This window comes from Panthera uncia (assembly GCF_023721935.1).
Source record: "Panthera uncia isolate 11264 chromosome B3 unlocalized genomic scaffold, Puncia_PCG_1.0 HiC_scaffold_1, whole genome shotgun sequence".
Classification (NCBI taxonomy): Eukaryota; Metazoa; Chordata; class Mammalia; order Carnivora; family Felidae; genus Panthera; species Panthera uncia.
This window is the reverse complement of record NW_026057582.1, coordinates 96,387,430-96,404,042: the sequence shown is the minus strand read 5'-3', so window position 1 is coordinate 96,404,042 and position 16,613 is coordinate 96,387,430. Positions and strand designations below refer to the sequence as shown.

Below are 16,613 nucleotides of genomic sequence, written 5' to 3'. Positions count from 1 at the left end.
CCACTTTGTTGGATGTTGACGTTTGTCAGATACTTTTTCTGCACCTGTTGAGATGATCATACCAAGATTTTTCCCCTATGCAATTAATACAGTATATTACATTATTGATTTGATTAATTTTTGTATGTTGAATCCATCTTTATTCCTGAGATAAATCACACCTGGTCATGGTGTATAGTTTTATATATGCTGATTGATTCAGTTTGCTAGTATTTTGTTAAGGATTTTTGTATCTGTATTCATAAGGACTTTTATTTTTCTTTCTTGTGATGTCTTTGTCTGATTTTGGAATCAGGGTAATGTTGGCCGTACAGAATGAATGACTTTGGAAGTATTCCCTCTTCTATTTTTATGAAAGAATTTATGAAGGATTGGTATGAACTGTTTGGTAGAATTCACCAGTGTGAGACCATCTAGGCCTAGATTCTTCTTTGTAGATACTTTTTAAATTAGTAATTCAATCTCCTTTTATAGGTCAGATTGTCTTATTTCTTTTTGAGTCCATTTTGGTAATTTATGTCTTTAGGAATTTGTCTATTTTGTGTAGCTTATCCTATCTGTTGGCGTATAGTTTTCCATAGTATTCTCTTATAGTATCTTTTCTTTCTCTAAGGTATACCTATAAGATTAATAGTAATATTTCTCATTTATTCTTGATTTTAGTTATTTGAGTCTTTTTTCTTACGCGCCCGATCTCGTCTGATCTCGGAAGCTAAGCAGGGTCGGGCCTGGTTAGTACTTGGATGGGAGTCTTTTTTCTTAAATCTTAGTTTATCTAGAGGTTTATTAGATTTATTGATCTTTTCAAAGAATCAACTTTGGGGCTTGTTAATTCTTTTATATTGGTTTTCTATTCCCTATTGATTACCACTCTACTCCTTACAATGCCCTCTTTGTGCCTGCCTTAGGTTTGGCTTCCTCTTTTCAAATTTCTTAACATGGAAGATTAGGTTATTTATTTGAGACCATTCTTTTTAAATGTAGGCATATGCAGCTATAAATTTCCCTTTAAGCACTGCTTTCACTGTGTCCCATAAGTTTTGGTATATTGTGCTTCATTTCTATTCCTCGCAAAGTACTAATTCCTCTTGTTATTTCTTCTCAGTTCTATTCTTTATTGAAAGTGGAGTATTGAAATCTAAAATTATTGTTGAAATATCCATTTCTCCCTTCACTATTGTCCATTTTTGTTTTATGTGTTTTGGAGCTCTGTTCTTAGGCACATAATAGGTTATAATTATTTTATCTTCTTGATTGATTAACCCTTTTATTGTGAAATAATGACTTTCTTGGTTTCTAGCCACATTTTTTGTCCTACAGGCTTTTTCTCTGATATTAATATAGGCACCCTAGTTCTCTTTTGGTTACTTTTGGCATGCTGTGTCTTTTCTGTTCTTTTACTTTTGACTTCTTTGGGTTTTTTTTTTACTTTAAAATATATATGTAATATGTATCAAACATATAGTTTGATAATATTTTATTCTAAATCTATTCTGCCTCTCCCTGCCTTTTAATTGAAAAGGTTAAATGTAAGTGAACATTTAATGTAATTATGAGGTAGGATTTCCATTTGCCATTTTTGCTATTTCCTGTATGTTTTTGTTCTTCAGTTCCCCCGTTACTGACTTCATATTAAATGGGTATTATACAGTGAATCATTTTTATTCCCTTGTTGTTTCTTTTAGTATATATATTTTTAAATTATTTTCATATGTGGTTATCCTAGAGATTGTAGTTAACACATTAATTTATAAAAAACATGTTTGGATTAATACCAATTTAATTTCAAAAGTATGCAAAATCTTTCACTCCTATATGTATATGTTCTCTCCCATAACCCCATTCATCTTATGCATTGTGTACCCATCAACACAAACTTACATTTGGTGCTTTGTGCAGCTGTCTTTTAGACCAGATGAAAGAATAAAGGACTTAGAAGAAAAAATATATTTAGACTGAATTTTATATTTATTATATGGCTACCTTTACTGGTACTCTTTATTTCTTCTTGTGGATTCAAGTTAGTGTTTGGTGTCCTTTCACTGAAGCTTGAATGACCCCCCTTTAGTATTTCCTGTAGAACCAGTCTGCTAGTGTTGAATTCTGATGTTTTTATCCGGTCATTGAAGTCTCTACTCAGCTTAGTGGCCAGCTATTGATTGGACAGAGATTTCTTTAAATAACTTTAACTAGTAAATCTCCCAGTCTTTACCAAAGGGCTATGTGTGTGTTGGGGCATACCATAAACAGTCAAGCAATTGACAGCTCTTCTTAATCCTCTACTACGTGCTTTTGTGGAGCCTCAAGTTTAGCCAGAGGTGAGAGCTTGGGGTTTTCTAGGGTCTTGAGATGCACACAGCCCTTTGCATGTGTATGGCCTTCTAGATTCCCAGGAATAAGGTGGAGCTTTCCAAAGCTTCTATGGACGTCTTATTTACCAGTTTTTCCTTTTAAGTTTTTGGTTAGTTTGTTGTCTGCCCAGCTGTTATCCACTGTCTTAGGCAGCCACAAAGTTAAGACATTTGCCTACAATTCTTTTTAACGGTTTCCTCTCCCTACCATTCCATCCCCTCAAGGGAGAAAGCTTTTTGCAGTGGACAAAGCTACAAGACAGATCAGATGTAGCCAAAAGTGGGATCATCCACAGAATCCACCACAGAAGACAAATAATGACAGTTCTTTGGGATGTGGCTTTGAGCAAGCTCCAGCTGTGTTATGTTTATTCTAGTGACCACTATGCTGAACTGGGAATGTTGAGCTGTTACTTTTCAAGGCTACTGTTGGATCTTGAGGGAATCAGGGCAAGTTAAAATGATACAAAGCTGTTCTTACTGAAAATCAGCCAGTTTTCTTGGGTAAATGCTCTCTAGTTTATTGAAAGCTTTGGGTTAATTTCCAGAATTCAGAAAAGTTGATATTGACCAGCTTTGCCAGTTTTTTCCATTGTTGTATGGAGAAGTGGATTTCAGTGGCCCTTCCTTTTATTGATGTCACCAAAAGTATAAAGTTGAAATCCATGAATGTTAAAGACCCAGAAATGTTATTTGTAGTTCTAACTGCCACACTTTATTGAAAAGTTAACTGAAATGAACCAGCAAATGAAATAGCCATTTTAATCATAAGAAATAAAAACTATTCACCTGGAAGATGAAACCCTCTATAAAGACTTTCTTTAAAAGTCTATAAAAAGTGTAAACTATAAAAAGGACTCCTTCCAAATTGTATTTGATATTTCCCTTTGCTATAGAATGAAGTCCAAAACTTTTATTTTTCAGAGAAGGCATAATTATATAGTAGAGAAAGATTAGACTTTGAAACTAGCCACATCCAAGTTTGAATCCTAATTTAGACATATGCTGGGATTTGTAGTTGCAGGCAAGTCCTTAACCTTTAGTGTCAATTTGCTTTCTATCCCTCTGTAAAATACCATACTATTTTTATTAAGGCTTAAAACTATATCTGTAAAATGTTTATCACAATGCTCAGAACATAGTAAGCACTCAATATATGGCAGCAATTGTTATTATTCAGACTCATCCACAATCCAGCATTTTGGCCGTAGCTGCTACAAATCTTATTTTGTATAAGCCTTTCTTCCCCCTTCTTCCTTTTTCCTATTATTCATCCTACACCTTAGCTATTTTGTACCTCTTGAGATTTTAAAAACACAGCCTGCTCTTTTTATTTTTTGTTCACATTTTGTCCTCCACATGAAACAGATCTGCCTCACCCCCATCCCACCCTACCACTCATATGATAAATCTGCTTTTTTTCTAAGGCCCAATTTAAATCCACTTTCTCCATATACCATTGTACCCTTAATTATTTAAATTAAATGACTCCCTTTTCTGTGATCACATGGCACCTTATATATATTTCTGTCATAGCATCTTATTTACAATATTTATTGTAGCTTGTATTGAGGTATAGCATACACACTAAAAATTGTACAGATTTTAAGTGTACAACTTGGTAAATTTTCACAAAGTGAGTACACTCATACTGCAAGCATCCGGATCAAGAAACTGAGCATGACATTACCATCATCCCAGAAAGCCCTCTGGGTCCCCTCCTAATCACTCTCTTCCCAGAACCACCACCCTAGCCCTACCAAGAGTAACTGCTCTCCTGGCTTCTGACACCACAGATTAGCTTTGTTTATTTTTTAATATTATATGAATGAGATTATATAATAATTTTTTTAAGGTTTATTTATTTTTGAAAGAGACAGAGAGACTGACTAGCACACATTAGTGTGCTAATGGGAGAGGGGCAGAGAGAGAGGGAGACTCAGAATCTGAAGCAGGCTCCAGACTCTGAGCTGTCAGCACAGAGCCCAATACGGGGCTTGAACTCACTCACCATTAGATCATGACCTGGGCTGAAGTCAGATGCTTAACCAACTGAGCCACCCAGGCACCCCTATACAGTAATTTATTATCTGTGTTCTTTTTTATTCAACATGTTTGTAAGATTCATGCATTTTGTTTCACATGGTTTTGGTTCCCTCATTCTAATAGCTGTTCACTATTCCATTTATGAATATATACCACCGTTTCTTTGTTCATTTTATTGTGTGTGAACATGAGGGATTCCCCCCGCCCCCACTTTGGGTTTCCATTTGCATTTCCTTGATGACTAAAGTTGAGGGGATTTTTATATGTGTTTTTAGCCAATTGGCTCTCTGCTCTTGTGGAGAATGTATTTAAGTCTTTGTCCATTGTTCTCATTAAAGTCAGGTTAAATATATCTCTTTTATTTCCTGCTGATGTAGTTTATAGAAGAATGCCATACTGTATAGTATCTATATGTGTTTATTGGTGTGAGATTTTATGTAGCAAATCAATTTGGGAACTGATCGGTGTTCTTAAGAAGGAGCCTTTTGAAAATTAGCAGTGCCACCAGTCATTATGTATTAAATACTCATTATATAAAACTGCTTGGCTCATCAGTGATATAAAGAATCACTCAATAATTAATTACCCTTGTAAATCATTTTTACCTTTCTGTTCCTTAGTTTTATCATCTACAAAATGGTATGATTGTACAAGATGATGTTGGAGGTTATTGGTGTGTTGTTGTTTTTTTAATGTAGACAACCTTGTTTTTGTCCAGATTTATCCTCTTACTAACAGGATTTTAAGAAATGTTTGAAACTATTGAAGAACTATTAGTATAGTAAAATTGGATTTTGATGGAAATTTAGAGAAGAGAGATGGTTAATCAGGAATTCATTGGGTCAAAGCATTGCTTCAGTGTTTTGTTTGTTTTTTAAAGTTTATTTATTTGAGAGAGAGAGAGAGAGAGAGAGAGAGAATGTGTGCATGAGCAGGGGAAGGGCAAAGAGAAAGAGAGAGAGGGAAACAGAATCCCAAGCAGGCTCTGCATTGTCAGCGTAGAGCCAGGTGCGGGGTTTGATTTCGCAAACTGTGAGATCATGGCCTGAGCCACCCAGGTGCTGCATGCGTCCGTGTTTTTGTTCATTCTTAAACTGTAGGCAGTTACTCTCTGTATTCATATAATCTGAACATTTTATGTTAGAAGAACTGAAAACTGAGACAATTGAAAAATAAAAATAAGGGTACCACAGGAGCACTGCATACAGAATGTTATCAGCATATGTATATATTTATGTGTGTACACTTGTAATTTTTTTATATATATAGTCTTTATTTTTAAAAAAAGATACAATACAAATTGACCAAAAGAATAGTTGTTTTAAATGGCTCTTTCATAAGCAACAGTGAGAAATCAAGCCTTTCTTAAGAAATAATAAAAGAAATATTTCCTTTTTTACTGTGATTAAATAGTGAAGGACACAAATTTTTTTCCCTTGGGATTATTATCTAAAATCATGGGTAATAAGCCCATAAAAAGGAAAGGCAAGTTGGAAGGGAAGACCTGGGTAATAAGGTCATACATGATTATTTGCTTTATATATACATTATAATTTAACTCTTCTTAAAATTAACGTTGTTGACTTCAAACAAAGTAATCTTTTAGATATATTGTTCATTATGTAGTTATTTACCACAAAAATAAGGTTCCCTGAATTTCAACAAGTGGTATTTTATCTTAGTCTAAACTTGGCTTAATAGTACTACTAACAGCTCTAAATTCTCTCCAGGGTTTAGATTAGAGACACCATAACTAACCTAACAAACGTACACAGTCCTTTTCCAGCTCTGCTGTCCTCTGGTACAGCAAACCATTGCACTGTGCACTTCTCCAGTGTTCTCCAAGTGTCCTTGCCAAATGTGAGAGCCCAGCAGACTTCACTTGTGCCTCAGACTTAGCTGTGTAATATTGTTCTACCCAGAATGTGGAACACTAAGAAAAATCAAATCTGTTTATGATCAAGTTTAGGTACTTTCAAAGAGTTTTCTCTCCAGAGTCTCAGGAGCTAATTGTACCTTAAACATATTAGAGAATTTCAACAACTGTTCCACTTTTCAAAGGCTCAAGCTAATTAGATATTTGGCCATATTACTTTTACCTCATTTGTCTTCAGATTACCTGGCAAATGTATTGTGTGATTAATACTTTTAAAGCAATATAACTGTACCCAACAATATAACTGGGACCTCTCTAAATTCCTCTACCTTTTGTTACCATCTATAATACATGAATGTTAAGCCTCACCAAAACAATAGTGTGGATCTTGTTAAGAAAAGGGGCTTTTAGTAGAAAATCAGTAATTTTTAATAAATTATTCTCTTTGGGCATGTCTGGCTGGCTCAGTCAGTACAGCATGCAACTCTTGATCTTCAGGTTGTGAGTTTGAGACCCACGTTCGGTGTAGAGATTACTTTAAAAAAAAAGTTAAAAAAATACTTCTCTGTATAAATGTTAGAAAAAAATTCAATGACATAATTTTGGTTGCCTTCCAAGCATTCAGTTTGCTTGTAGTTACTAATTAACAATATTTCCCATCTGTAAGATCAGCTGGATAACTAAATTCTTTCCTGATTTACCTCTCTATGTAAGTTCCTCATCTCTAAACTGTGTATGTATAATAAAAATAACTGAGGAAAATGGTACATGATGGTGATGTAGGAAGATCCTGAACTCCCCTTGTCCCACAGGCACACTGACTCTACAGCTACATATGAACAGTTTTCCTCTAAAAAAAAACTAAAGACTGGCTGAGTGATGACTACACATTGGACAAATGAGAAGAAAACCACATCCAAGCAGATAAAAGGGCCTGGAACAGAGTTTCACCATAAACCCCACTCTCAGGTGACCCATAATCAGGAGGGAACTCAAAACCCAGAATTCCTCCATGAGGAGCAAAGGATTTGAACACCACATTGGGCACCATAACTTTTAAGACTTAAACTTGGGAAATGAGCTCCCAAAGTATCTAAGTTTGAAAAGCAACAGGGCTTGTGTCTCAAGATCCCTAAGACTAGTGATCTGCGACACAACTTTTATTTCTTCAAATAAGAAATAATGGCTGAAAACCTTCCAAATATGAGGAGGAAACATACCCAGATCCATGAAGCCCAGAGAGTTCAAATTAAGATGAACTCAGAGACCCACCCAAGATACATTATAATTAAAATGTTTAAAGACAGAATTTTTAAAGCAGCAAGACAAAAGCAACTTGTTATATACAGGGGAACCCCCTAAGACTATCATCAGATCCATCAGCAGAAAATTTGCAGGCCAGAAGAGAGTGGCAGGATATATTCAATGTGCTGATAGAAAAAAATTTCCAACCAAGAATACTCTACCTGGCAAAGTTATCTTTGAGACTTGAAGGAAAGATAAAGAGATTTCCAGAGAAATAAAAGCTAAAGGATTTTATCACCACTAAATTGGCCTTACAAGAAATATTAAAGGGACTTCTTTAAGCTGAAAAAACACAAACTAATAACAAGAGGATGTATGAAAGAGTAACTCTTACTGCAAAAGTAAATATATAGTAAAAAGGTAGTAATCACTAGTGAAGTTTCAAAGACAAAAGTAAAAATAACTGATTATAATAATTAGTAAAGGATGTATATAAAACAGAAAGATGTAACATAAAAATATAAAATGTGGAAGGTGAGCTTTAAAATGCGATCAAGGGGCGCCTGGGTGGCTCAGTTGGTTAAGTGGCCGACTTCGGCTCAGGTCATGATCTCACAGTCCGTGAGTTCGAGCCCCACATCGGGCTCTGTGCTGACAGCTCAGAGCCTGGAGCCTGTTTCAGATTCTGTGTCTCCCTCTCTCTGACCCTCCCCCGTTCATGCTCTGTCTCTCTCTGTCTCAAAAATAAATAAACGTTAAAAATAAAATAAAATTTAAAAAAAATGCGATCAAACTTAAGTTATAAACTTAGACTATTGTAGCTATAAGTTGTTATATGTAAGCCTTCTGGTAACCACAAAGCAAAAACCTATACTAAATGCTCATATGATAAAGAGAAAGCAGTATAAGCATACCACTAAAGAAAGCCATAAAACCACAAAGAGAGTGAGGGAAGAAGAAAAGAACAGAGAAGAACTACAAAAACAGCCAGAAAACAATTAACAAGATGACAGTTAAGTACATACCTATCAATAATTTATTTCAGGGATATAAGAGTGGTTTACTGTCTTCAATCAACAGGTGATAGGCCACATTAATAAATTGAAAGATAATCCTATGATTAACTCAGTAAATGCAGAATAAGCATTTGACAGAATTCAATATCCATGATAAAAACCCTCAACAAAGTGGGTTGAGGGAATATACCTCAACATAATAAAGGCCATATATGACAAGTCCACACCTAACATCACACTCAACAGTGAACTGCTGGAAGCTTTTCCTGTAAGATCAGGAACAAGATGTGGATGCCTACTCTCACTACTTTTCAACATAGTATCGAAAGTCATAGAGCAATTAGGCAAGAAAAAGAAATTTAAAACATCCAATTTGGAAAAGACATTTGCAGATGATGTGTTACTATATATCAAAAACCCTAAAGACTGGGTCAGCGAGCTGTTAGAGCTAATAATGAATTCAGTAATGTTGCAGGTTACAAATCAATACACAAAAATCTGTTGTGTCTCTAGACACTAATAATGAACTATCAGAAAGAAGTTAAGAAAACAATCCTATTCATAATTGCATCAGAAAGAGTAAATTCCTAGGAATAAATTTTGCTAAAGAGATAAAAGACCTGTGTACCCTCAACTACAAAACATAAGGAAAAAATTGAAGACACAAATGAAAAGATATTCCATGCTCATGGATTGGAAGAAATAATATTGTTAAAATGTCTGTACTACCCAGAGCAATCTACATATTCAATGCAATCCCTATTAAATTTTCAATGGCATTTTTCACAGAAATAGAACAAAGAATCCTAAAATTTGTATGGAACTACAAAAGGCCCCAAATAGCCAAAATCATCTTGAGATGGAAGAACAAAGCTGAAGACATCACACTCCCTGATTTCAAACTCTGTTAGCAAAGTAACAAGTAATCAAGGTACTGGCATAAAAACAGAAAAATGGATCCATGGAACAGAGTAGAGAGCTCAGAAATAAACCCATACATATATGGTCAATTAATTTATGACAGAGGAAGCCAAGAATATACAATGGCATAAGGACAGTCTCTTCAATAAATGGTGTTGGGAAAACTGGACAGCCACATGCCAAAGCATGGAAACTGGACTCCTATCTTAGACCATACCCAAAAACCAACTCAAAGCAATTAGAGACTTGAACATAAGACCTGAAACCGTGAAACTTCTAGAAGAAAATATAGGTCTTGGCTTTGATCTTTTTTTTTTTTTTTAATCTGGCACCTTAAGTAAAAGCAATAAAAGGAAAAATATACAAATGAGACTACATCAAACTAAAATGCTCCTTCACAGCAAAGGAAACTCAACAAAATACAAGAGCAACCTACTGAATATGAGAAAATATTTATAAACTATCATAAGGGGAAAATATGCAAAATTTAGAATTCATACAACCCAATAGCAAAAGGCAAACTGATTAAAAACTGGGTAGAAGATCTAAACAGACATTTTTCCAAAGAAGACTACAGGTGGCCAACAGTTATATGAAAAGTTGCTCAATATCATTAATCATTTGGGAAATACAAATTAAAACCATAATGAAGTATCACCTCACACCTGTAAGAATTGCTGTTCTCAAAAGGGACAAGAAATAGCAAGTGTTGGCGAGGTAGTAAGAAAAGAGAATTCTTAGTGCACTGTTGGTGGGAATGTAAATTGGTGCAGCCACTATGGAAAATAATATGGAGATTCCTCAAAATGTTAAAAATAGAACTGCCATATGATCTAGCAGTTCTAGGTACTTATCCAAAAATGAAAACACTAATTCAAAAGGATATCTGCTCCCCCATATTCATCACAACACTATTTACAATAGCCAAGATATGAAAACAACCTAAGTGTCCTTTGATGGATGAATGGATGAAGAGATTGTGGTACATACACGCACTAGAATATTATTCACTAGAGAAACAAGTGAAATCTTGCCAGTTCAGGCAATATGGATGGAGCTTGCGGGCATTATGCTAAGTGAAGATAGAGAAAGACAAATACCGTATCATCTCTCTTATATGTGGACTCTTAAAAATTTAAAAATAAAAGAAAGTTGGTAGATACAGAGACTAGTGATTGCCAAAGGCAGGGAGGGGTTCAGGAGGGTGGGAAAAATGGGTGAAGGGGATCAAAAGGTTTTTAAAAAAAAGAATGAATCAAGGGGCACCTGGGTGGCTCAGTTGGTTTAGCATCCAACTTTGGCTCAGGTCATGATCCCATGGTTTGTGACTTCGAGACCTACATCAGCCTCTATACTGACATCTGAGAGCCTGGAGCCTGCTGCAGATTCTGTGTCTCCCTCTGCCTCTGCCCCTCCCCTACTTGCATGCGCGCTCTCTCTCTCTCTCTCAAAAATAAACATTAAAAAAATTAAAAAAGTGTGGATCTTGAAATCATTCATGAAGACACTAACATGCCACGAATTGTAGCTCACAACTGAGAATGTGCCAGTCAGAATTTTTGCTACACAAAGTAAATCTATCTTCTTAGAAATAAAGTAGTTATGCTCTATAACATTTTCTATACATCTAATGCTGTCTTCCTTGATTTTCTACCTGGTAGTGTATCACACTTTTCTTTTTTTTTGCATCACACTTTTTATAGGTAGTAATGTGCTATTGCAGTGAGACAGCTTAAGTGCATTTTAGAGACCAGACTCCTGTATCACCATCCTTATCAATTGACATTTATTGAATTCTGGCACTATAAATAATGTATATATATTTTACATGTAGTGAAATACATGTACATGTTTTCATATAAATTATGCTAAGGCCATTTTCTTTTACATCTATAAGAAAACAGGAGTTCCTGTATAATATAATGGTTTTGAAACTTCATGTCTTACAAGACAATAAAAACAACTCTGCTGGGGGGAAAAAATACCTGCCTCAAGGTCACTGAGAGAATTAAATAATGTAATGCATACAAATCACTCAGAAATGTCCAGGTATGTTAAGGTATCCTAAGGCTGTATTTTTGCCACTAGTATTTTTGACTAGTTTATATTTTTGTACCTTTAAGCATTGTGTAACTTACATAGTTAATTTATAAATGATATGAATAAACATTGAAGATTGACTTGGTACAAGGATTTTGAGTGATGTGTTGAGGATTATGCTGAATGTTAGGCTTAATTTCAAAGATTGAAAAGCATATTTTTTAAAAAAAAAGAGTGAGACCAAAAACAAACCCCCCCCCCAAAAAAATCTCATTTTAAGAATTGCATTACGGTATTAGTTATCCTGTGAACAGAACATTGTTCCTTCCCATTGTTTTAAGTGTTGGGTAAATATAATCTGACACTGAGTTAGATATTAACTGACACAATATCTTGCCTGATCAACCCGCAGTTAAAATTATGAACCAGGAAAACCAGATGGAGACTAACCAAAATCTCCACATGGGCTGGAATAACCTATAGCTGGTTTCAAAATTATGAATAGGTAACCTAAAAATATTTACTCAGATTAAAGTGAAATCAATGAATATGTCTTCCCAATGGAGAATGGGCTCTAATAATGAAATTCTTTTTCTTTGAAAATTAGAACCACTTAAAATTGAATAGGCCACCTCACAGTATAGAGCCGTCTCTATCAGGGGAAGTGTTCACACTGTCATACTGATGTAACCATCATGTATGAGCATGGTCATTTTCACATCCAGCAGGAAATTAAACCATACAACTTCTGAATGTATTGCCAGTTCTGAGGTTTCATAAAATTAAATAAATCTATGACCTATTTCAAGTATGGTTGCTTTTAATTTGGGGCTCTCTGTGTTCTCTTTGACATATAAGATGTCAACTATAGAATTTTTAATCATAAGCAGTTTTATTCTTAACATTATCTACTATTTGATTCAGGAAGAGTAATTTGAGCTGTTTATGTCTACAAGGTACTTATTTATCCACTAGAGTATACTAAAGATAAGGTCATTGTAAAAAAAAAAAAAAAAAATCAATCTTCCTAAAGGGGAATTCCTCTCTTCTAATGGAATAAATAAGAATCAAAAAACATGAAATGGGGTGGTCATATTCCAAAGTTACACTCAGGATTTGACAAGCACATTTTGCATTGATCATCTTGATATTTAACTTTGCCAACCTTTCACACATCCCTTCCACCAAAGCAAAAAAATTTGGTATACTAATATAATGAAAAAAACATGAAAACTTAAGTCCCAGAGGGAGAATAGAGTGGATATATTACATCTCTTATTAGACTCATTGTCCTGCTTTTCTTTATCTGGTGTCAGTTCTTTTAGGCATATATATATGCCAATGCTATCACAAGAGCCTAGTGGGCAGTGTTTTCTTTATTGCCTTTTTATGTGTTTCTTTAAGGTTTTTTTGTTTTAAGTATGATGTACTTAATGTCATATTAAGACTGAATGGGACCTCTTAAATCTTCTTAATGCGGATAATACAGTGGTGAACCACATAGATATGGTCACTGCCCTGGTTGCACATATAGCCTAATGGAGGAGAAAAACGATAAGTAAATCAGCTGTTACATAATTATTATAAGTCATGAAAGGAAAGAAACAGAGCACACTCTTAGATAATATGGTGAGGGTGTCACAGGAGAGCGCTGCTTTAGATAAGGTAGTGTTGTTAGAGACACTTTTGAAATAACATTTGAGCTGAGACTTGAAGAATAAGAAAAATAATCTTTTCAGGTTATGTCAAGTCCCTGAGGTGCAAAAGAACCAACCTCATTTACATTTTCTTTCTGTGCTTATTTAAACCATAAAAATAACTGATTTAACTTGCTACTGAAATGGTTATGATTTGATGCAGTTCATTTTAATTGTCAGCACCCCAAAATAGTCACCTCTTCATTTTGTACCTTAAACCTGACCCCTGAACCACTCAGAGTGTAACATGTAGTCTCAAGTTAAATATAACATTAAATCTCTCCCAGTTTGGCTTCTTAAATTCAGGTCACTTTAGGAATGTTGCCAGTGTATTCAGCAGTTTACAAGAACTGAAGTCCCAGTTAACATTATACCCTGTTCACAGTCCTTCCAGTTGTTTTCCTTTGTTTCTTCTTCCTAAATCTCTTTTTGGCTCTTAGCTGCATGGCTTCATCAAGAAGCTGCTCTGGTCCATGCTGAAATTAGGGGTAAGGTGGGGAAATTTGATGGGATTACTTTGGAATTCCTCTGACTTCCTCTTTGGTGTTTCTCAGGTAATGGTTCTCTCAGAGGCCAGCAGTTATGAGGAAGGCTTTGGTAGCCAGGACAAGATGTGGGCCTTGACCTGCTGCTGAACTGGTAGAGGAGGGATTGGCTTTGTACCTATGACTGGCAGGTCTAGAGAAAAACTGAATACCTGATTCCAGTAGTAGTTAAGACTTGGCTTGTTTCCCTGTTCCCACTTGAAGTTACTGCCTTACAAAGTACTTTTTTCCTGGCAATAATAAAAGTGGTAGGGGTGAAGAGAGAACACTGGACCTTGGAATTTCTCTGTGCCTTCATTTTTTTTCCCCTTATCAGTAAAATGAGAGTGTTGGTATAGATGATCCCTAAAGTCCCTTTTAGGTCTAATATATCATGTTTCTCTTTTAAGCCATATAGTTTTGTTTCTGATGTCTGACTTACATAATGTGTATATTGGGAATTATCTCCCTATATATTAACTTGATACATATGTGGAAATGTCAAGTCCTACTGGTTGAGCTGGATATGCTCATTTCAGAGTTCAGGGTTGGATTGTAATTGGAAAACTTTGTACCACCAGTATCTCTTACTACAAGTTTTTTGTATGCTGTTGAAAGCAGTGGTATTGTATACCCTGAGGATGAAACAAGCTAACTAAACCTGAGTTAGCCTCCAAAGAACAATCAATGAAAATTGTGGTGAATGACTTGAAGATGTGGTTTTTTATTTTGTCAGAGTAGTCAAATTGTATTGAAATAGCACTGTCCTATGTATTCTGAATTTTTTTGCTCTAAATTGGTACCTCCTTCTTTTGCAGGAGCTATTGCGACAATCTTGGTTACCATCCATTAAGTGCTGCTGATTTTGGAAAGATCATGAAAAATGTCTTTCCAAACATGAAGGCACGTCGCCTGGGCACAAGAGGCAAATCTAAATATCCTTTACCAGAATGGTTTTTTTAGTGATCTCTTTAGTAATCACTTATTACAGAACATCTGCTGTTGTAGTTCAACTAGCAACTATATTTAGAAATAAATTTAAGTCAACAGATACAAACAACTCTAAAGCTCTTAGTAGAATAATTGCAAACATTATTTTCCTGGCTATATATCAAACTGCCAGAGAAATAACAAATAGTGGTTTTAGGATTTTGATAGATTTCACCTTGTTCTGTCATTCTTGTGTGTTCTTACTGGTCTGATCTCCTTTTCTTCAATAATAAGAATTAACTGAGACATGCCAGAGTGCAGCAGTAGTAAGTCATATCAATAAAAGTGGGGAAAGATGTTAGCTGTCTTCTTCCTGTAATTTTGAAACGTAGGGATCTTCTTGGCAAAATGTACAACATTCAAGAAAAATTCTTGTGGAATTTGTACTGGAAGATTATATTCTCTTTAAAGTATTTTTCAGCCAACCATTTAAAGCCATATTAAAATTAAAGCCAGAGCATACAAAATGTCCCTCTTGTGACAGAGAAATGCTTAGTAGCAAACAGAAGGAAATGAAGATTAAGAACTTATTAAAGTCTTTCCTTCTCTTGGAAGAAGATTGTAAAATAGAGGGTCTTTGTATTAGAAAAACATTATTTCTCATTACTTAGCCCTTGGTCTTTTTCAAAGCACAGAAGCTCACTCCTGTGGAGATGAGAGGAAAGGGGAGGGAAGGGGCACTGCTCCAGGTGTTCTCTAGCCACTTGTTGCATGACCCATCATTGTTCCCTGTGTACAAACAAAAATGTCTTGATGGGTCTTTGGCATGTTACAGGTGATAATCCTGTGTGTTTCAGTGGAAAAAGAACTGAAAAGGTTAAAGCCCTTGTGACACTCTTTAAGAGTTGTTTTTGTCCCAGTGCCCTGGGCTAAAGTTTCCCTCTGGTGTGCCAGGTTTCCATCTGGATATTCCTTTCCTTCTGACCTGTTTGTTGCTGGTGGTTGGCACAGCCTATTAGGAACATTTATTCATAAAATTTATAACAGATGAAAATGATTTTGTTTCATTTAAGACAGTAACATTCTGCAGACTATTTCAGTTTGAAAAGAGTGAAAGTGTCCTGAGTTTATAATATTATGGTTGCTCTTACCGAGGAACTCTGAAAGTAGTTGTTATCTCATGTTGATTGTATTCTTATGTATGGCTACTTCTCAAATGCTAATTATATAAGCAGTTCATTTAATTTAGAATGCTTTAGACCTTAACTGTTTATTACATATTGCTACAGTGGACTAAGGAAAAAAGCCTTTGTTCACATGCCAACACTGCCCAATCTTGATTTTCACAAAACTGGAGATGGGGTAAGAATTCTGCCTTTTCTTTTTACTAAGTAGAGTCATGCCTTATTTTCAGCATTGAAAAGCATACTGCATAGTCTCCTTTTGATAAAACCAGGGACCAGGAACTATGCCTTTTACAAAATATGTAAGACAAAAAATTTAACAGTGGCTGAAAAATGTTAAAATATCTGACTGTGACAACATGGCTCGTGAAATTAGGGGTAACAAAAATCAAAACTGGTTTCTAGATACATCCATGATATATATTGACAATAGGTATGTTGTCAAGAGGAGAGATTAAGGTGTGGGATAATATATATATATATAGTATGAATGTCTTTTTTTTTCCTTTTTGATTTACTTATATATTTATCTAATACCACCTTGGTGTACAAAAGACTTGGGGTGGCCAAAAGGATAAAGAAGACAAAATATATAGCTAGTGGCATAGTTTGTTTTATTGATGTCAGAAGAGGCTTTTAGAAAGATTCACAATATCTCTTAGCCTTCATATATGTTTAACAACCATTTAAATGTTGTATTCATAGTGCTGCTGGTAACTGTGCCCTGGTGGGGATAGGGATAGGCCTTTTCTTTGCAAGGCTCTTATATGCCTGCCAGCAGGG

At 35.2% G+C, this 16,613-nt stretch overlaps 1 protein-coding gene across 1 annotated transcript in view; it reads left to right on the top strand.

The window, feature by feature from the left end:
* Window positions 1-16,613, top strand: part of RFX7 (regulatory factor X7) — a 134,171-nt gene that overhangs the window by 105,860 nt on the left and 11,698 nt on the right. The window contains exons 5-6 of the mRNA XM_049613672.1: window positions 14,535-14,651; window positions 15,924-16,008. Of these exons, the coding sequence (XP_049469629.1) occupies window positions 14,535-14,651; window positions 15,924-16,008 (202 nt within the window). The remainder of the gene's footprint in view (window positions 1-14,534; window positions 14,652-15,923; window positions 16,009-16,613) is intronic.